Below are 22,437 nucleotides of genomic sequence, written 5' to 3'. Positions count from 1 at the left end.
GATTGTAAATTCCATGAAGGCAGGAACCATTTGTGATTTACTCATAATTGTATCCCCAGTTCTTAACACATAGTAGAATTTCAATGAAGAGTTGTTGAGAGAAATTAATGAATCCTGAATGACAAAGGAGTGAATTAGGGAGCAAATGGTGTTTAAGTTTGCTTAAAGAAACCAAGGACTTAATGTGTAGAAGAAAACCAGTCCAGAGCCCTGCAGAGTGCCACTTAACATTTATGTTTCACTGAGCTTTTTTGAAATCCCAACCTATGCTCCTACTTTCTTTTCCCCTTCTTTCCCTCCTTCCCCTTGTCCTTCCTCACTTCCTTCTTTCTTTCCTTCCATCCTTTTCTTCCTTCCTTTTTTCTTTCTTTCTTCCTTACTTTTTCTTTTTCTTTCTTTCTTTCCTTCTTTTTCTTTTTCTTTTTTTATTTTTAATGCTTCCATTTCTTAAGTGACAATTCCTTTTTTTTTTTTTTTACATTTTATTTATTTTTGAGAAACAGAGTGAGTGAGACAAAGCATGAGCAGGGGAGGGGCAGAGAGAGAAGGAGACAGAATCTGAAGCAGGCTCCAGGCTCTGAGCAAGCAGTCAGCACAGAGCCTGATGCAGGGCTTGAACTCGCAAACTGTGAGATCCTGACCTGAGCCGAAGTCGGACGCTCAACCGACTGAGCCACCCAGGCGCCCCTTAAATGACAATTCTTGAAGTGATGACTAAAAACATATTCTGAATCCTGAATAAGATTTATCAAATGATTTATCTCAGAAGGTGCTTTCTGTGACAGAGGTCAGGAAATATTTAGAAGCTGAGGCAGAAGCATAGAAGAGAGAATAAAGAGCTGTTAACTACAAGTGGAAGTTAAAATGAGCATAGGAAAACATTAGAATATGAAAGACAGAGCTGGTTCAAGTTACAGACCAGAGTAAAGGTCTGCTCACAGGGATGGAACTAATGTTCATGAATAAGATCATCAATACAGTTGCTCCAGTTGCTGCCTTCATGGAATTTACAATCTGGGAATATTGGTAGAGGACTACAAACTGGTAAAGTATTAGTAGAGAAACATTAAATAAAATTATTCTAAAACTATGTAGAATGAAGGACTATGATATATATATATGTATATATATACATATATACACATATATACATATATACACATATATACATATATACATATATCATATATACATATATATATACATATATGCACATATACATATATATATATATATATATATATAATGAAGAAAAGGGAAAAAAAGGAAAAGGAAAAAGAGTACCTTGAAAGTATGGTAGGGTCCCCTCCCTAAGGAAAAAAAAAAAAAAAGAGATAGAAAACTTCAAGCTGTCTGGGCTATGCGCCTATGTGACATCACTCATGACCTTGTAAACTGAGACTACTTAATCAGACTACATATATGTGTATGTTACCATGTATGGGAGACAAAAAAATAGAAAATGTATTTTAAAAATATGTCACGTGATGTTCGGTTGTCAGTTCTTCGGGTATGAACCCAACGAGTGGTGCCAGCACAAATAAAGTTGCTTCCTGGAAATTAAAAGGCCTCCATGTCACGACTCTCTGTGTGAGAAACCTGCTACAAAAGGAAATTTTCCAACAAGCTTTTTTTTTTTTTTACCTTGTTGTCATCATGACTCAATTTAAACCAGAAAATATTTTCTCTAGAGTGCACCAACATTTAGAATTTAGAAGCTGAGAAGACAAAAAAGGAGTAGCCAGTCATATAGGAATAAAAACATGGTATTATACTATACTGGAATCATATGAGGAAAATGTTTAAAGGAAAAAAAAAAAGAATGGTTAACCATGGTGAAAGTTGCTCGTAGATTAAAACTGATCTTTAGATTTAGCAATGAGAAGAGAGTCATTGTGGAGTGTTATAAATAAGACTGTTTACAATAGGCTCAAGGGAGAATGGCAGGAGAGGAATTGAACACAATGACCACTGATAGCTCTTTTCAAGAAGTTGTTAACAAAAATCATCAGAAGGAGTGGTAGGTTTAGATACCTTTTTAAAAATGGTTAGATCAATATTTGTACAGTTATGGGAATAATCTAATGGGGAGAAAAAAAATTGGTGCTGAAGGAGAGCTAGAGAAGATTTTCTAGAAAGACATCCTTGAGAAGTCAAGATGAGTTGGAATGAGATTCAATGCACAAGATTGGAAGAGCTGGCTTTTAATAGATGCACAGACAATTCATTCACAGCAAGGCAATGAAAGCAAGGTAGAGTATATTAACATACATACAGGTGGGTGTGCATGTGAGGGACCCACTCTTCTGATTGCTTCTATTTTCTTCATGAAATAGGAACATCATCATCAGGAAGGCCAAGAAGGTGTGGAGCTTGGGGATGAAGGATAGATGTAAATTATTCATCCAAAGGGATGGGATATTAAATGGATTAGGGAAATGTGGTAGTATTGCTGAGGAACTAGAAAATTTCACTCGCTCTTAATATCATGAATTATGACCTTTACGAATGATTTTCTGTTCTTTTCCAGATGCATTCAGGAACACAGCATGTTGATAATTGAATTTAATTTTTTTTTTCAATGCTTTTTTTATTTTATTTTTGGGACAGAGAGAGACAGAACATGAACGGGGGAGGGGCAGAGAGAGAGGGAGACACAGAATCGGAAACAGGCTCCAGGCTCCGAGCCATCAGCCCAGAGCCTGACGCGGGGCTCGAACTCAGGGACCGCGAGATCGTGACCTGGCTGCAGTCGGACGCTTAACCGACTGCGCCACCCAGGCGCCCCTGATAATTGAATTTAAACTAGACAGAGAGTTCAGTCTGTGAAAGCAAGAGAGGTTAAAGGGCCAGTGTAAGTGAAGGTACACTGAAGGGACTAAGTAATGAACAACAAACTCTAAACTGGAGAGGAAGGGGATTGAGGACGGCAGGTGGTGACAGGATGTTAAGATAAGTAGCTTGTAAATCTTGAAGGGGCTGAGATCTTAGAAAGAAGTGAGCAATAAGATGAGATGGATAGAAATTCAAATACCTTAATTTAAACTTAGGAAGGTGATGCAGTATTTTTCACCCCCAAGAGAGCCCCATATGTGTTAAATCAATTCAGTCTCTCAAAGTTGGGGGTTAATCAAAGTCTTAGGATGGAAACATCATTTTCCCTTTTATTAATACTGAGGGATCTATTTTCCAGAGCTGAAGGTCCCCAGAACTGGGAATGAAGAGTGGGGAAATTAGAGATGTCATAAAAAGAAGCTGGACAGCTAGGAGGGCAACAGGTAGAAGTGCTAGAACTGCCCCCAAGAGTGGGAGACCTCACTGAATTGAAAGTTGCTTGCACCCAGTCCAGGAGACTATTGGAGATTACAGGCTAAGGCCAGTATCTTTTTTGTCTAATGTAATGGAATTGGCAATGTAAGGGTTTCAGACTCTCTTCCAGAGCTCAGAAACTCTTCTTCACTTCCTGAATCTGACCACTTACACATTCACTGTGCATGATATGTGCAGCAGTAAAGCAGTTTTGCTGCTGTGGGGCACCCCTTCACTGCAGACCCAGCCTTTCAACACTGTCAACTTCTCTCTCATCAGCCTTGAAAGACTCTTCCCCTCTTTTTGGTAACTTCACACTTTTCTTCTTTTCCTCTTTATAGGTTTCTTTACCTCTGCTACTCTCTTAAATACTGGTGTTTGTCAGGGTTCCATTTTTAACACTCTATTCCTCATTTTATGTATTGCCTTGGCAAACACAGGTATTCTCATGGTTTAATAACTATCTATTTGGTTACCATTTAATAATCTCTCATGAGTCTGTATCTCCCTTATGTTTACAGAATTTTCTAATCAGAATGAATGTCCTAAGAAGTCCCTCAACCTCTCCACCTGCTCCAAATTGAATTCATAAGCTTTCACTTCAAGCACATGCCTTTTCCTGCACCCTTATCCATCTTCTTGTAGCGCTGAGTATCCCTAGATTTATTTTCCCTTCCTTGACTCAAATCCAATCAATCAGTAATCTTTATTCCCATCCGCATTATATCACCTCCTCATTCGTGACTAATATTCGCCTTCATTACAGCTTTAGACTCTTGATTAGTCTTCTTTTTCCTTTTGTCTTGTTCCAAACGACACTGCAGCCAGGAAGATGTTTAAAATTTATATTACTCTTATTTCAGAGTCCTACCATTTTAGCATGGCATCCTAGGCCTTTCATCATTAATCCCAGTTTACCTATTCAGCTGTATTTCTCCTCCCACCTCTCTCCCTCACACACTGAGATCCTGATTACTTAATCTACCATCACACCCTATTGCCTTTCCTTTCCAGATATTCATGTACTTTCTTCCCTTTGCCAGAATATCTTTCCTTCCCTACTCAGAGCTTTGCTGAACTAGTCACCAATTGTCTTTCAGGACTCAGATTAGATAGAATACAACTGGAAAACATTTTCTGATGGACCATAGACAGGATGAGAGGATCCCCTAAATCCTTGAATTTACTTTTATATCACGTTGGAATAAAGTTCATGTATAGTTGCCTTTCTTCATCACTATATCATAAGTTCCTTTAAGCCGAGTGCAGTACCTGCTTCACCTTTGTATCCCTAGCATTTAGCCCCTACCGAGTTCTCATTACATGTTTGCTGAATACGTGAATTAATGAATAAATTTTCAAATTTCTAGCAAAAGTTCTGGGTTCACTTTGATGAAAAAAGAATCTCCACTGTAACAGATGCAACTAATTACATGACAAACAAAGCCCTGGTGTGGAGCACACAGCCACATTAGCATTTGGTTCATCTCCATTTATGTGGGGTGGAATAAGACAATTACTGATGCCTTTAGCCAGTATGTATTTTGTTAATATATATTATATTAATTATATTTTATATGTAACATCTATTTATACGGTAGGGAATATATATATATATACATATACATATATATATACATACATATATATACATATATATACATACATATATATATACACATATACATATATATATATATATATACACAAATATATATATGTATATATATATTTCATATCCACAGTGATGATCCTGGCTTTTGAACCTCATTGTGGCCCTTCTAGTTTCACTGATTATCTTTCTCTAGCTTTAAAAACTATAAGCCACATTCTCACACTCCATTTTAATTTTTGATACTAGCATGGTACACTTCATACACACACACACACACACACACACACACACACAAAAGCAAGGTAGGCAGCTAAAACACAAAGCAACAGACTGCACTAAGAAACAAGTAAGTTCAGAGACCACAATTACAAAGTACCTCTAAAGGAAAACTCATTCTCTTTTCATTACCTTCCACCTCTAGGTGCCATAACTTGCATTTAATTCCAGGTTTTAAAGGAGATTTTTATGTCTACTCATAATCTATTCTCATATAGTTTGCCCAAGAGAGGTTAGCTATTTTCACTTAAAATTGATCCACCTTCACCATACTTGTAAGTTGAACACAAGGACTAAAGGACATGGATCTCTTAACAGCTCCTGATAGGCTTTGATTATACATATCATATTCAATTTAAATGTAGAGAACATCTAAAAATATATTTTTTTGAGTTTCAGAAAAATCATATTTATGATTTCACAAAACAGAAAATGTTATACTTAATTTGATGCTTAACACCTACTAAAGTGTTATTCTCAATTCACAGAAATGCTTCTTGCATTCAGAAATATCTCTACGAGGCAGTATAATGATTCTAAATAATTTTCATTATGAGAAAGCTTACTCACAGAGATAAATTATTTTTTGTCAAATTAAGGTAACATCCATTAAGTTCAAATATCAGATAGTCTGAACAAAACTGTGATTTTTAAAAATATTTCCAAGATCAAAATTCAATTGATATTTGCCATAGAAAACAATTCCAGTTCCTAGTTGTTTTTTAGAATTCATCATAATTTGTTTTTAAACACTAACCTGACTCTCTCCTATGGACATAAAAGTGTTAGTCTATTCTACTTCAACCACTATCTATACATTTTCTATTGAAAAACCTTGGGAATTAAAGTAAAATATGGTCAATACATTTATCAATAATCAATGAAAGTAGGAATTTCATAACAGCACCCCCACTTAATAATTAATATTATTATATGGATTATATAACAAAGTCTACAAAACAAATTTTATCCAAAATTGTTTATTTTCCATGGTGAACTTGACTGTTTTCAAGAACATGGAGCATAACTTACAGTCTTATCAAAATATATGCTGTATTAGATGCATTTTTTCCTACTAAGTGATAAATTTTAGGTCATGAAGATTCAATCTATATTCATAGAATATAATTTAAAATGTGTGTTTTTCCTTTTTCCTTATTTTTTAAATAATAAATAAGGAACTGATCTAATGTATGTGAATGGATACCTTAACATTAAGACAAAAAAAGTTAATTCCCAAACATTCCTGACAAAGGAAATAAAGACTTGAATTTTTGGATGTCTTTCTTCCTTTTTTCCTTTTTTCTTCTTCCTTCCTCCTTTCTATTCCATTCCTTTGTTCTCTCTCTTTCTTTTTCTTCTTTGCCTTTTTTCTTTCTTTCTCTCTTCCTTTTTTTAATATTTAAGAGATTTATTAAAGCATCTTATCACAAAGATGGAAACATATACAAATTAGAAACGTGCAACCATCATCTTCCACAGTCAAGTTAAAATGGTATAGATTTTTCCTGTTTTCATAGCTAAAACTTCAGATCTTATACCCAACTTACTCACCCTGAATATTTTAGTCATTCTTCCTGAAAGTATCCAGGGCAGCAAATAACCAAAATGCAAACTATTATATAAAGAAAGTGCAAAGTTACACAAGAAAATGTGTAGAGAACACCACCATCCCTCCCCCGACTCAAGGCAAACAATGGCACTTTGCTCTTGCTTAACCTAGATCGTCTTCAAAAACACTATTAAAATGTAATAGACATAATGATAAAAAAAAAACCCGACTTTGAATAGATGTCAAAAAAAAAGCTTGTTAGTGTTTGAAAATAAATGCTAAACAAAGGAAAGTGTATTTTATATCAAACAAGTTTGAAGAGCCCTGTATTGCAGCATTCTGTAAAATAAACAAGACAAAAAGCTGGTATAGGGTTTATTGACAAAGGCAGAACTTCTTCAGGCAGGTATGTAAGGAGGCAGTGGCTCTTTCTCAGGCATCTTCACTGCCATTTCATAGGTTGGCAAAACATACTGTGGAGGTGCTTCGAAGGCAGGGTACACAGCAATCTCTGGCATGTTCCTGTTGTTGATGTATTTATAGCAGTTCCAAACACAGTTGATTAGATATGCCTTAAAAATGATGAATAAGGCAAAGAACACAAGAACAATGAAGAAGAGGCAGCTGGAGTCCAATGCCAAGAGGTCATCTTTGTAGGGAAAATCGGGTAATTGATCCAGATACTCTTTGATTCTTGGCAAGTAAGTGAGAGAACTGACTTTACTAGCAGAATAACTGTAACTAGCAGAAATTTCCAGAAAATACTTTAAAATATAAAAGTAACATTTTATTTTATTTTATTATCACTCTCTGTAGTTTGCATTTGGTTGCAGTTCCAAAGGAAGTTGTTCACAATGTCTTTAGAAAAAAAAATTCACAGGAAAAAAATAAATCTCTCCTCATAATTCACTTTTTACTATTGTTTTTCTTTTACAGAATATTCTGGAGCTCTTCCTAATTTCCCTACTTCATATGCTGCTTTGCTAAGAATTAAAAAGAGTTCATCTTCATCTCTCTTTGGTTCAAAGACTAGACCACGATATAACAATCCTTCATTAGGAACATTGAGTGTCTCTTCACCAAGCTGGCGAGGGACAGCTCAACATTATTATTCCCCCATCAATCTTTATCATTCCTCAGATGCCTTCAAACAAGATGGTAAGTATCAAAGAAAACTGCACCTTTTGGAGTTAAACATGCAAGGAACACTTTTTTCAAGACTATTGTCATTGGGGTCAAGACTATTATAATAGGGGAGAGAGGTGAAAAGTCAACACCCCTAAAACAGAAAGTGGCAGAGTGTTTAAGATCTGGAAAAGTGGAGGATGTTAATGGAGAGCTTGGCCAATGTGATTAGAAAATGTATGTGTGGAAAAATTTTTCTTTCCAGTCTTTGGCTGGCCTAATAATTAATTTGACATAAAAGATATTAACAGGGAAAAAAACTAATTTCAAAATTAAAAGCAGGCAGCTATTATACCTTTTAGACAAAGAATCAATAAATTTGTGAAGAATTAGCAGGATAAAGAGGTTTTGACTTGAGGTAATATATTAGTGAACAAGTAACAAAATTTATTTATATAGTCTTCTTGGCCCTATATTACCTATTTCTGGTGGTAAAGATGCCTTGTACTCTCCTACCATTTTACATGGCAGGTTGGTTTCCTGCCTTCAGTACAATGAAGGAGGGCTGGAGTGTCCTTCTTGCCCCAGCTGTTTCTTAAACTTTAATTCAAAATAATCAATATGCCAAAATGGCATACTTTCAGGTGCCATATTCTGCTCTTCTTTCGCCGTGTGAGTTTATTAATTGGTGCTTATTAAAGTGAATCTCTTATCCTTCTCTATCTTGATAATTACATTTCAAAGGAATGGGTGCCAGATCCTGGAGAAAGAGTATATTTAGCATTATTTCTGAGTGGAAAATAAATGATGCAAATTTCCAACATTAATACATCAGTTAAAGTAAGGACTTCTGAGTAGCTATTAACATTATGTTTGAACAAGATTTGCTAGATATTCTCTAACTCCATTGTTTTTAAATATATCGACAAAATAATATAAGGAATTAGCAGTCAGAGATAAACACTAAAAACCAAGTATTAGCAGGCTCTGTGCCAGACTGTTTTGTATGGCTTATCTCAATAATACCCTCAATAAATATTTGAAGTGGATATCATTACTCTTCTATGTAAGTGGAAAATCAGAACAGATAAGTATCTTTGATAAAATCAAATTGCTAATAAGTAGACATTAAAAAAAATTAATGTTTATATTTGAGAGAGAAAGACAGAGTGTTAGCGGGGGAGGAGCAGAAAGAAAGGAAGACACAGAATCCAAAGTAGGATCCAGGCTCTGAGCTGTCAGCACAGCCCTGATGCAGGGCTCAAACCCATGAACCGTGAGATCATGACCTGAGCCAAAGTTAGATGCTCAACCGACTGAGCCACCATGGTACCCCATAAGTAGGCAATTTTCATTTACGTATATCCAGATTTTAAGTCCAATACACTTTGGACTACAGTTCAGTTATGATTGATGAAGGGCTAAACATGCAAAGAAACATTTTGCAAGAACTAAATTATTGGAAATATTCTAGAAATAGCATATTAGGTTGTGGTGCCAAGCACAGGAAAACATGTTTATACCAGGAAAACTGGTATAAATACTGTTCATACCAGTTGTTGCCATGTGAGCATCATCTCATAGAGTTGGCATTAAATTTTATTTAAGTATAATGTTAGCTCCTTGATCATGTTTTATTTTTCAAATTACTTATTTCTGGTATAATTTTAAAATTCCCATAATATGCTCTGTGAATGACAGTATCAAAAGATTTAGAAGAGAAGCCACAGACTGGGGGAAAATATTTGCAAGAGACATATTTGAAAAATGACTGTTAACAAAAATATACAAAGAACCCTTAAAACTCAACATAAGGTAACAAACAACCTAATTTTTAAAATGGACCAAAGACCTTAACAGACACTTCACCAAAGAAGATAACACAAATGGCAAATAATCATATGAAAAGATGGACCACATCACTTGTTATCAGGGAAATGAAAATTGAAACAACCATAAGATACCAGCACATACATACCTATTAGAATGGCCACAATCAAGAACATTGAAAATGCAAAATGCTCATGATAATGTGGAGGAATAGGAATGTTCATCAGTTGCTGGTGGGAATACAAAATTATACAGCCACTTGGAAGACAGTTTGATGGTTTCTTACAAAACTAAACATATTCTTCCCATAAGATCTAACAATTGCACTTCTTGGTATTTATCTAAAGGAATTGAAAATTTTTGTCTACATAAAAACTTGCACATGGATATTTAGAGCAGACTTATTCACAAATGCCAAATCTTGGACACAACCAAAATGTCCTTCAGAAGGCGAAAGGATAAAGTGTGATACATCCAGACAATGGGATATTACTCAGCACTAAAAAGAAATGAGTGATTAAGCCATGAGAAGACATGGAGAAACCTTAAATGTGTATTACCAAGTGAAAGAATCCAATCTGAAAAGTCATATATTATATGATTCCAACTATATAACATTCTGAGAAAAAAAAAAAAGATGGAGTGAGCAAAAAGATTAGTGGTTGCCAGTGATGGTGTTTGGAGAAGAGATGAGTAGGCATAGACAAAGGATTTTTAGGGCCATGAAAATACTCAGACTATCATAATGATGTATATAAATCATTAAACATTTGTCTAAACCCCCATAATATACAAGAGTGGACCCTAATGTAAATGATAGATTTTGAGTGATCATGATATGTCAATTTATGTTTATCTTTGGTTAAAAAAAAAGAAGTGGTACCATTCTGGCAATGATGTCACTAATAGGGGAAGATCTGCATGTGCAGGGGTGAAGGTTTTATGGACCTTCCTCTTAATATTTTTGTAAATCTGAAATTGCTTTTAAAAAAATAAGTGTTAAGGTGCCTGGTTGGTTCAGTCAGAAGAACATGTGACTATTGATCTTGGGGTCAAGAGTTTAAGACACACTTTAGGTGTAGAGATTACTAAAAAAAATAATTAAAATAATAAAGTCTTAAAAAACTTCCCACTATATTAATTCCAATATCACAGTCATTAGGCAGAGATGTTTTGGTTTTGTGTTCCTGAGGCATCATTATTTCATGAGACAACAACAAAGTAGAATCTATTCAGTAGTCAGAACTATAGGAGTCTCTTGTTTTTGGTATAATTTGGTACCAACTAGTGTTCTACTCCTTTTTCTCTTGTTCCAAGAGTAAATTAATATAGCTCACAATGATAAATACAATACAGGTAGTAAATATGGGTTAAAACACATGAAAATGATGAAACAACAAAAATAGGAGCTAAAATAGAGCCAGGCTTGATATTAATTCAAAGTGTCTACTGTAAGCGCCTACATACCTGCTATAGGCTAGTCCCTATTTTGGGTAATTAGCAGTCAAGGAAAAATAAACTCTGGCCAGTTACATATTTTCCAGTGTTCCAAAGAATACAGTGAAATAGTCATTTAGTAGAAGCACCGCTATATCTGACACTAAGACCAGACAAATTTTTTTTGGAGGGTCCTCATTAAGAGTTTCTTATTTGATGTAGTAGCCAGTGATCTGAACATTATTCTTATTGTGTACATAAGAATTTTTATCAGATTTAATAAAGGTATACTTAGCCCAAAAATCAACCACAAAATGAGAAATAATTATCTAAAATTGTACTTCTTGTCTTTAATATGCATACAATCACTTGGGAACCTTGTTAAAATAGATACTCTCAGTAGACCAGGAGAAAGGCCAGATAATCTGCATTTATAAAAAGTTCCAATGTGATGTTGATGATGCTACTTGGTAGACCATGTTTTCATTAGCAAGTCTCCAGGCTGTGGACTAGTGCCATATAATTTAAGTCCTTTGCTGCTGTAGTTTAATTCATATTTAGAGAATCAGAAAGAATGGAGAGTCTGAGTATTTTCCAAGTAATCTTCCATAACTATTGTTTTCTCATCCTAGAATTTGATAGATCTTGGCTAGATGTGACTTTGAGTTTGTTCTCTCTGATAAGACCCTGACATATGGCTTTTGTCAGGTAATTGCCTTTAGCCTTAATAGAGAATAAAGCCGGGGTTGACGTGCTTTTGTGAAAAATGAGAAAACTAATAGAGCCTGAATAGAAAGTCATACCACTCCTGCTCAGAGGTAAGCCCAGGAGTACCCCAAGATAGAGCTAAGATTTTTCTGAAAAATGTAAAAATCTCATTTGCAAAGAAATTTGGGAAAGAAATTCTACTTTTGTATATAAAACCTGGAGAACTCTCCCACACATACACAAAGAAACATAAAAGTATATTCATTGCAGTATATGTTTAATAACAAAACATTGGAGACAACCCATATTCATCAGAAAGGAAATGGATACATAAATTGTAATTTTTCATTAATGAAAAATGGTTAAGGTGAATAAATATATATAAATAAATATAGTGTTTAAGTATATGTAAATAAACTATATATATGTATATAATTTGACAAACAAAATGGATATATCTCAAAATACAATGTTTAGTGAAAAGCAAAGTTACAGAGTACTACATATAATATATATATATATATATATATATATATATATATATAAGAACTTAAAAACAATGGATATTATATATGGGTATATATGCATTACAATTTTAAAAACATGAACTTGAGGGATCAAGCTGACTATAACACTTATCTCTAAGGATGAAGGGAGAATGAAAGCAGAGAAATGATACCAGAATTGGGAAGGTAGATGACCTCAAGTGTGTGATACTTTATTTCTTAAAATTAAAAAATCTGAAACTAATATAATTAAGCATGTGGTAGGTAAAATCTAAACTGACTCACAATGATTCCCATCTCCTGATATTTACAGTGTAATTCTTTCTCTTCAGTAGTGGGCCAAAGCTAGTAGCCCGTTACTGCAGAATAGATTGTGGAAAAAGTAATGGAATATGACTTCCAACATTTGGTTACAAAAGACTCTGGCTTCTATCTAACTTCCATTCTGAAGGAGAATGCATAATCAGGATCTGGATAAACAAAGTTTGATGGGCTATAGGGATTAGCTTGCCTAGAGAAGAATACCAACCTGTTGAGATGATCACAAGATAACACAGAAAATTAAAATAGATGGATGTTAGGAAGACAACCCTAAAATTATGATATTGTAAGAAGAATCCTCTGTAGAAAATGTAGAAGTATGGTGAGGATACTAACAGAATGAACAAAGGTTATTGTTTATTATCTCACAGTTTCTGTGAATCAGGAACTCACTGATGTGGTTCAAATGGATCCTGTGTCTTTCACAAACTGGGACTGCTATTTCATGCCTACACTCAAATGGGTATGGATCCACTTGTAAGCTCACTTATATGTTGTTGGTAGGATTAAGCTCCTGATAATTGTTGGACTGAGGGCTTTAATTATTCATGGACTGTTGGCCAGAAGCCATTCTCAGTGAAACTTTCCACAGGGTAGCTCACAATGTAGTAGTCAACTTCCAGCAGCAGGAGAAAGCCAGTGCAAAAGAAGGAAGACTTCAAGAAAAACAGAATAGTCAGTCACTAAATACTTGATTCAGTCAGGAAATAGAGATAGTTAATGAAGAAAAATATTTGAGCTAAAATCATGAAGCTAAAAAGAGAAATGGAGCAGTACTTTGAAGGGAGAATGTTGCTCACTGGAGTCAAGCAGAGAAGTCCTCAGAAAGTATTTTGCTTTCAATTTGATATTATTATTTTGGGTAATAATTATAATCACTTCAAATTTTATCACTGCAAAGGTTCCACCCAAGAAGAGGCATTATCTAGTTTTAAAAGACACGAAGATGTTAATAATTACTCTAAAAGTAGTTGTTTGAATGTGTCACTTAATTGATTTAAAAAGTTGACTAAGGTTTAAATTGGAAATTCTCATGGCAATATAGGTTAATTGAAAGCCCTTATGAGTCAGCACCTCAAACACCTGCAGAATATGCACTAATTTTGGATTTTGTGATGTGGACAAGGATTGTTAACTACTGCTAACGTTACCTTCTCCGTTTATAAATGAATAGCCAACAAACTGGTCTTTGACTTCATTTCTTTTTGTTGTGGTGGTGGTGTTAGTAGGAGTAAACAAGTGTAGAGAGCATTTCATTCTTTTATTTGTGACAAGATGGTTAGCTTAAAATCGGTGTCAAAAATAAACATTTATAAATAAATAAATAAATAAATAAATAAATAAATAAATAAATATTTTATCTTCCTTGAACAGAGGCAGGTCTGGATTAGGAGTAATGCTGACACGAAAGCTCAGATTTTTACTAGGGAAGTCCATTCCTGAGCTTCAGAGACTACAAATGCTATATCAGATGGAAAAGTTACAATCAATTGAAGCAGATTATATTTTTACTATGATTAAGCATATAATTATGCATTTTTTACATTTCCTCAATGATAAACACAACTTGTAATTTACATAACACTCTGAGTCTACCCAGCCTTTGGAGTTTCAACCAGTAGCTGCTGACATGTGGAAGATTCCCACACCTTACCAAATTTGTTGCCTCATATCCTCAGTACCTTGGGCTGAATTTCATTGTTGACATGGCTTATTTCCATATTTGATTTGGCACATGTGCAATGGCATCATAACTCAAAGCAATCTCTGTGTTAACAATTTTCTGTTGTTTCTTCAAAACAACCTTTGCTGATAAATTGTTTTGGAGGTTCAAATACAAAATTTAGATGATCTTTTATAAGAATAAGAATTCCCTCTAGGAGGGGAAATGGTATTTCACTTGGGTGATATACTCCTATGTAAAAAATCAGATCACTCCAGTTTCTCTTGCTTTAAAAACAAATATATCCTAATAAACACCTTAGAATTTTATGACCATTCATTGAAACTTTGTGACTTTATTCTTTATTTTATTGTTAATATTTAGAGCTGCTATTATTGTTTTACATTAGTATACTATTCTCTCCAATTTAACTGTATGTCATTTGTGCAAAAAGCATCTCATATACTATTCTTTATCTGCTTTCGTCACTTAGAGTAGTGCCAGCTTACTAGGAGCTTAACAAATATTGTTGAATAAAGAGGTATCTACTTGAGGAAACTTAAATCTGAATTAAGGGTGAATTTATATACCATGATAGAACATTTGACTGAATATTGTTTACCTAAACTTTGTATTCTGCATTACAATTGAAGAGGCAAAAGCAATGTCCTCCTTCTGTTGACATGGTAGCATAGTAGTTTGGCATCTTCTGAAGGTTGTATGGAGTTGGTACACTTTGAACATTCTCATAAGTGATAGCATCTCTGAATCATCTGACCTTCCTTTTATAGCTACATTAGAAAATGACAAAAAAATCTATTAGACTCTCAATTTATATTATGTGCACAGCATAATGTCACTACCTATGAAACATTCATCACAATGCTTTTTAATAAATAATGCTCTTCAATTCTTAGGAATCCTTGAAAGTTTTATAAAGACAGTTTACACTTGTTTAACTTTTATAAAGAAACAATTTTAAGTTGAAAAGAAACTTAAAGGAAGTTTTGGATATTTTTTCAAGAATTCATTTTAGATGTTCACATGGTGTGAAAATTTTTTCTCACATTTGTAATTATGAATGTCATCATAAAGTGTAATTTCTAATAAAACAATTTAAAATTTCTGGGGAATATCATATAAAATATATTATGATATTAAAAGTGCATTTTTTTGTAATTGTGTTTGACATTATAGGCTGATATTTCTTCTAGATGATATTACTGAGATACTTACGTCACATTACATGAATAAACTAGACAAAGCCATAAATCAGAGCTATCAGCAGATAGAAAGTGTTGGGGTCTGACATTGGACCTAATCTTTGAAAAAAAATAGACATAGAACAATTCTTTAAGAGAGGATTACAGTATAAAAAACAAGTTTAAGTGTCTGGTCATGATCCAGGAAACAACTGGAAACAGAATGACCCAACACCAAGAAGCATGGCTTCCCTAGGGAAACTAGCTGTAGGACTTTCAGATGAGGTGACACTTAAACCATCTTGGCAGGAAAAACGTTAGTATGTGGGTGGCCTATCGATAAGTGACAGAAATTTAACAAGGAGTTAGAATGGGATACCAGCTTGATCCTAGGACAGGACTCTACAAGGGAAACCATTATGTCCATAAACAAATAACATGTCAGTGCTTTAAGAAACTCCACTGGGAAGAAGGCAAATGGGTAACAGACTCCTCATTTCACGGTAGAGCTTTATCTTCCTACTCAGACATCTCTCATGGAAGATTACGGCCAATACCATGTTAATTTTAGGCATCCGTGGTTTCATGTTTATTTTCTCCTGTCTAATGATTCTAAGAAGAGGTGACTACTTCCCAGATGTAGGAAGAAGTGAGGTAGTTTGGGTTGTCTCAGTAATTCAATGACATCACTTCAAGTTAGAGAGTGGAGACCAGGAATGTTAAATAACCTATAATTATAATGCACAGTGATCTTAAATGTCCTTCCAGGCATTCACATGAGAAATTATTAAAATTCTCTTTAGAATTTTCTATGACAAGACCCCAACTTTGTATTATATTACATACAAAATCTTTTTGAAATATAATGGGCATGCCAATGCAAAATCATATAAATTACATGAAGATTATATTTAATTTTGTTAGTTTTTCCAGGAGTTGTTGACCATTTCAAAAATCATACCACCTAATGATAATGCCACTCAGAATATTTGAGCCACCAATACCATACTTGGATCAGTTTGTAATTGTGGGGATTTTATGAACAAACTTTTGATTAGTTTCTTATATCTTTTATTATAATTGTTCCTGAGAATTTACATAGCAAATTAATACTATTCTATGTTAAATTACTTCCCTTTGATTTGTCCTTTCATTAATCAGAAAGATATATGTATGAAGGTATCCGTTAATTTAAGAATTATAAAGGGTGAATAATAAAATATTTGTTATTAAAATAATTTGAGAGCTACTTGCCTAAACATGGAGATGAAGCACATGTCCCTCAATTCCATATTGTTTTGGGGGCTTGCTGAGACCGTGGTGGGTGGGATTGTCACTAAGGCTTACAGATAACAAAAGGGAAAAGGAGAAAAAGAAATTTTATATTTATATTTATATTTATATTTATATTTATATTTATATTTATATTTATTTATATGATTTCATGATCATGAATTTGTAATGTATTACAATGTAATGAATTAATGATATGTAATTTAAACATCTGTAACTTATGCCATGCTATATGATTGCCTCCAAACCTAGACCTGGCTTATCTCCATGGCTGGGGTCATTGTGACCAAATAACAACATATCTTGTTTTCCTGACATAAAGCTAAGAAAAACCTCTCTCAGGGGAATTCAACAGTGCCTTTCTCACATGTATACCTTCTATATTTTAGTTAAAGATTTGGAGACCTATTGCTTCCATGGGTGAAAATCCCTTTGGAGGAATGTTTTCCTTAGAGAAAATTCTGTTCTCTATGCAGATGACTGAGCCCTAACTTGTTATGTGGTTTCCTTGCAGAGAGTAAGATCAATAACTCCACAACCCAAAATTGGTTCAGGTACAGATTGATGATGCTACACATATGCCAGAAGGGCATGAAAAGATTTATTATTCATGTCATGAGGCTTGCTGATAAGAACATAATACGTTGGTCTGAAAATGGCTTGAGCAAAGGAACAAATGAGTTGCTTTGGGTTTTATTGTGGCTGGGGAGTGGGGACTGGTGAAAATTCCAATGTGGGTCAGGGTTTGTAGAGTGTAAATTTCCCCACCTGAGTCAAGGAAGGGATGTTTTTCAGATATTTAGCCTGGCTTATCAGCTTTTCCTGAGATGAAGAAGAAGGGGAAAATTTACTGATGGGGCTTGAAAGCCTTTAGTGGTCAAAGAAAAATGGAGTCAGACTCTTGGTCATATGACAATATACTGTAAGTCAACCTCGTGTGAAAATACAAAATAAGAAACAGCATCCATTAAGTAAAAATATCTACTACATAATAGCATTAAACTTTCTAGAAGGATTAACAAAATAGGATTTATAAATAAGGACATAGGATGAAAATCTATTTTCAGAATTTGGGTATATGAAAAAGTACCAGACCTGAAGGATTAATTAGAAAGCAGTTATAAAAATTGGAGCACTATAACTGATAAAGTTATATTTAAGGTTGAGTGGTTGAATAGCTCCTGTCTTAAGCCTTAGGTCTGGGATTATACTTTAACTAGGTAGTAATCAAGAGGTTTGAACTAGGGAAGAGGAATAGAAGCCAGGTCCTATAATCTAATGATTATACGTATTTCAGTGAACATGGCTTACTAATCAAGCTATTTCCTCTTTAAAAGCTTGAAAATTATTTTGCTTTAAATGTAATATTAATTATGGAGCACCTGGGTGGCTCAGTCGGTTAAGCATCTGACACTTCAGCTCAGGTCATGATCTCACCATTCATGGGTTTGTGCCCCACATACGGCTCTGCACTGACAGCTTCAGATTCTGTGTCTCCCTCTCTCTCTGTCCCTCCTTTGCTCGTAGTCTCTCTCAAAGATAAATAAATAAACTTAAAAAAATAAAATAAATGTAATATTAATCAAGTAAATTCTGAATGTTATAACAACTTCTTAACACAATACATATTTATTTCTCATTCAGATCACATTCGATTTAGTTTTTCAATGAATGCCTTTCCATGTGGAGAGTTTGGGTATCATTAGATTTGTCCCATCTAATACCTTTGATCTCTATTAGGTCCTCACTGGCATCTACTGCTATTTTACCTTCAGCTAGTTGATAAAGAGGGGATGGAGAATTGTGCATGACTTTTTGTGACTAGTACTGGATTTCACATACATCTTTTTGGTCCAGAAGGAAATTACATGGCTCCAATCCAATCATAAGAAAGGCTAAAAAAGTTTCCAGTGTTCCTAGGAAAAGGAAATGTGATTAGTAAGCAATTAAGTGGTCCCTGCCTCATACGAATAAGCAAAACCTTATGAAATATAACTTTGTACTAATAATGGCAAAAAGGTTTCATGGAAGCTGATGTATAAAAGGGCTCTTAAAGTATACTTTTCATTTATTAATCAATTGTGGTTAAAATGGTTCAAAACCAGTTCTTTTGATTATGTAGGAAACAGTTTGTTTTAATAAATTAAAGTGGAAAATTAAAAAAAAACATTTTGGTTAAATTAATTTCTTATTATCCATACTATTCTATCAGCAGAACATAAATATCCTTAATGAAACCTTCATATTCTAATCTTATAGGAAATTTCTGTAAACTAAGAAAGGAATTATTAAGGTACTAATCAATTCAATTATAGGAAACCTTGAGTAAACTATATGTATTCTAGAGCAGAGATGAGTAAAAAGCTGTCTTCATCTGGGACACAAATTTCCTTTTTATTTCAATATGAACTTTATTTTAAGATAACTCCAACAATAAAACAGTAATTTGTGAAGACTTTATGTATTACTACAAGTGATCAAGCTAAGACTGGATAAATACCCCAGAAATTTTTAGAAAGAATGCTTAAAATGAATGGAGAATTATTCTAATGCTCTAAGTGTATGGCTATAGGACAGCATTCCAATGAAACTTAAATTAAGCATTTTTAAAATATATTTTAGAGAGAGAGAGAGAACATGAGTAGGGGAGAGGGATAGAGGGAGAGAGAGAGAATTCAAGCAGGCTCCGTGTTGTCAGCGCCCAAAGTGGCGCTCAATCTCGTGACCCTAGAATCATGACCTGAGCTAAAATCAGGAGTCAGTTGGGTGTTCAACTGACTGAGCCACCCAGGAGGCCCTAAATTAAGCATTTTTATTTTCACAAGTACCATTATTTGTAAATGACACTTTTATCCTTTATTTTTCCTGGAAAGTTCAAAGTTCTCATTGTTACTATTTTTCTTTAATTCATTTTCTCATAAGTAATAGAGGAAGACAAAAAATAGTTTATTAATTAAGTATTTATATGTAAAATATATCTCAAAACTGAGCAACTTAAAAGACCCTTCATTTCCTCACAGAAACTGTGGGTCTGGAATCTTGAATTGGCTTAGCTGGATAGTTTTGTTTAAAGGTCCCTCTTTAGATTTTAATCAAGATGTTATTGTAGTTGTATTCTCATTTGAAGGCTTGACTCATGGAATATCTACTTAAAAGTTGACTCATATGGTTGTTAGTAAGCCTCAGTTTCTTGTTCGCAGCTGGTTAAATCCAGATTCCAGTTCATCAAATGTGGGCCCCACCCATAACCTTGAACAAGTATCTTCCCCTAGAGAGAGTGACTGACAATCACAGGGCTGAAAACATTTTAAAGAACAAAAATGTGAAATCAAACTAAATATGATGATATAATACGTTAAGAAGTAAGTTTTAGAGCTCAGGAAACAAATAGAAAGCAAAATAAAACCATTACAGAATTGAAAATCTCATTAGTGGTAATATGGAAGCAACTGAAAAGATAGGGATATAGCTATAATATTTCAAAAAGTTAAACAAATGAGAAAAGAATAAGGATATAAAAGTTGTTACACAGATGATAAAAAAGACTTAAAATATATCCCTAATTGGTATGAGAAGAATTGAGCAAATAAAGAAGAAATCTTCCTGAAAAAGAATGTCTTGAACCTACCAGTTATACAAAATGATTAATACATATTCCTAAAAATTCTTAAAAAATCAGAATGAGGAAAGAGACCTATGGACATCCAGGTGGAAAATCTAGTCATTTAGGAGTGAGAAAAGTCAGGCTGGACTCTGACTTTACCTTGGTAATGTTAAATGTGGTCAGAACGTGGAAAAATATCTCCAGTCATTAATGAAATTAATAATGAACACATAGGGGTGTCTGGGTGGCTAAGTCGGTTAAGTGGCCGACTTCAGCTCAGGTCATGATCTTGCAGTCGGTGAGTTCGATCCCCGCGTCTGGCTCTGTGCTGATAGCTCAGAGCCTGGAGCCTGCTTCTGTTCCTGTGTCTCCCTCTCTCTCTGCCTCTTCCCCATTTGCGCTCTGTCTCTCTCTGCCTTTCAAAAATGAATAAATGTTAAAAAAATTAAAAAAAATAATGAACACATAATTTGTGAGCCAAGTTGTCTTTCAATTGTGAAGACAACAAACAGATATATATTTTTTAATGCTTATTTATTATTTATTTTGAGAAAGGATTCTCTGCAATAACAGCACCTGGCTTGATCTCACAAACCCTGAGATTATGACCTGAGCCAAAATCAAGTTAGATGCTTAACCAACTGAGCCACCCATGCATCCCAACAAACAGATATTCTTAACCATAAAGCAAAAAAAAAAAAAAAAAAAAAAAAAAAAATTAGGGAGTAAACTAGCAGGAAGTGAAAGAAGGCATGTTAATTTCATCCTTCTTTGTAGCAGAGAATCAACAAATCAGTTTTAAAATGAAACAATTATTTTCTGAGGAAGGACTTTCTGCAGGTATGAAACTGATATTTTACAGAGAATAACCACTAGCAATATAAGTTTATCCAACTATACCTATCCTGTAGGCTGTTCACTAAAAAGTTGATGTTAAGAAAAAAATCCCTCAAAACATTACTCCTATGAGATTTAGATTGTGTGTGATGATGCCTATCTCAAAGATTCCTACTTTGTTAAATAAAGATTTTGATGTATAGGTTATCAAGAACTTTGTGATGATTGTCATATATGTTTTGAAGTTCACCTCTACAAGTTAAGCTAAAAGCTGCAAAATGTAAAGGCATTGCTTACAGCAATTAATTGTCTCCACCAATAGATGCAGTGTACTACTTCAGGAGAATGAATCAAATAATCTGAGTTTACCTATAATCATACATTCTTGGTATGAAATCTTAAAAATGAATCTCTTTAGAGATAGAATCATTGATTACCCTTTGCTGGGGACTGGGAAGCTCTACATAGACACGTGTTCTTCAACCCCTTACAATGAACTTTATTTCTAGGAGAAATATAAGAGAGAGAAAGAAAGAAGAGGGCAGCCAATTGCTTGCTAAAATGCTTTTGGAAGTGACAATGAACAACAAAGAGATAGATGACAGAAGATGAGCAGCCACAACAGAATATATGTTTGTCAGACCAGTCTTTTATTTTTTCAATGTGTAATTTAGCAAATCTTACCCCTCTGCTGTTCCCCAGCCTGACAACCTTTATTTCTCTTGTCCTGTTCTGACAATTTTCAGAATATAAGATTTAGAGCCACAGATCCTTAGTTAAAATCAACTGTTTACTTTGCCACTAATTTTGCAGAAGTTTCCTCTCAGAACTTCAGAGTTTTTATCTTCGAATTCTCTCAGCTCAGATAATTAAATAATATATATTAAATATATATAAATATATTAAATATATACTTTAATTATTAATTAATTAATATATTAAATATATATAAATATATTAAATATATGCTTTATAAATGTTATAACAAAATAATAATAGTAAGAGTAAGAGTAGTGGTAATCGGATTCTAGATTCTGGATTTGTATCCCAGGTTTGCCATATATTGACTACATACATTTAGTTCATTAATTTCAGCCCGTTTTGTCATCCATAAAAAGGGAGGATTAATTTTAGTCACATGGTTGTTGTGAGTGTTTCA

At 34.0% G+C, this 22,437-nt stretch overlaps 1 protein-coding gene across 1 annotated transcript in view; it reads left to right on the top strand.

Moving 5' to 3' along the window:
- Positions 1–7,386: 7,386 nt before the first annotated feature.
- CNTN5 (contactin 5) overlaps positions 7,387–22,437 on the top strand; it is a 535,125-nt gene continuing 520,074 nt past the window's right edge. Inside the window, exons 1-2 of the mRNA XM_047071958.1 lie at positions 7,387–7,396; positions 7,689–7,910. Coding sequence (XP_046927914.1) covers positions 7,387–7,396; positions 7,689–7,910 — 232 coding nt within the window. The remainder of the gene's footprint in view (positions 7,397–7,688; positions 7,911–22,437) is intronic.

Source organism: Lynx rufus, unplaced genomic scaffold (assembly GCF_022079265.1).
Source record: "Lynx rufus isolate CCGP_SWC_20201006 ecotype Redwood Valley unplaced genomic scaffold, mLynRuf1.p SCAF_9, whole genome shotgun sequence".
Taxonomy (NCBI): Eukaryota; Metazoa; Chordata; class Mammalia; order Carnivora; family Felidae; genus Lynx; species Lynx rufus.
The sequence above is the reverse complement of the archived record's forward strand: the minus strand, read 5'-3'. Positions and strand labels throughout refer to the sequence as shown.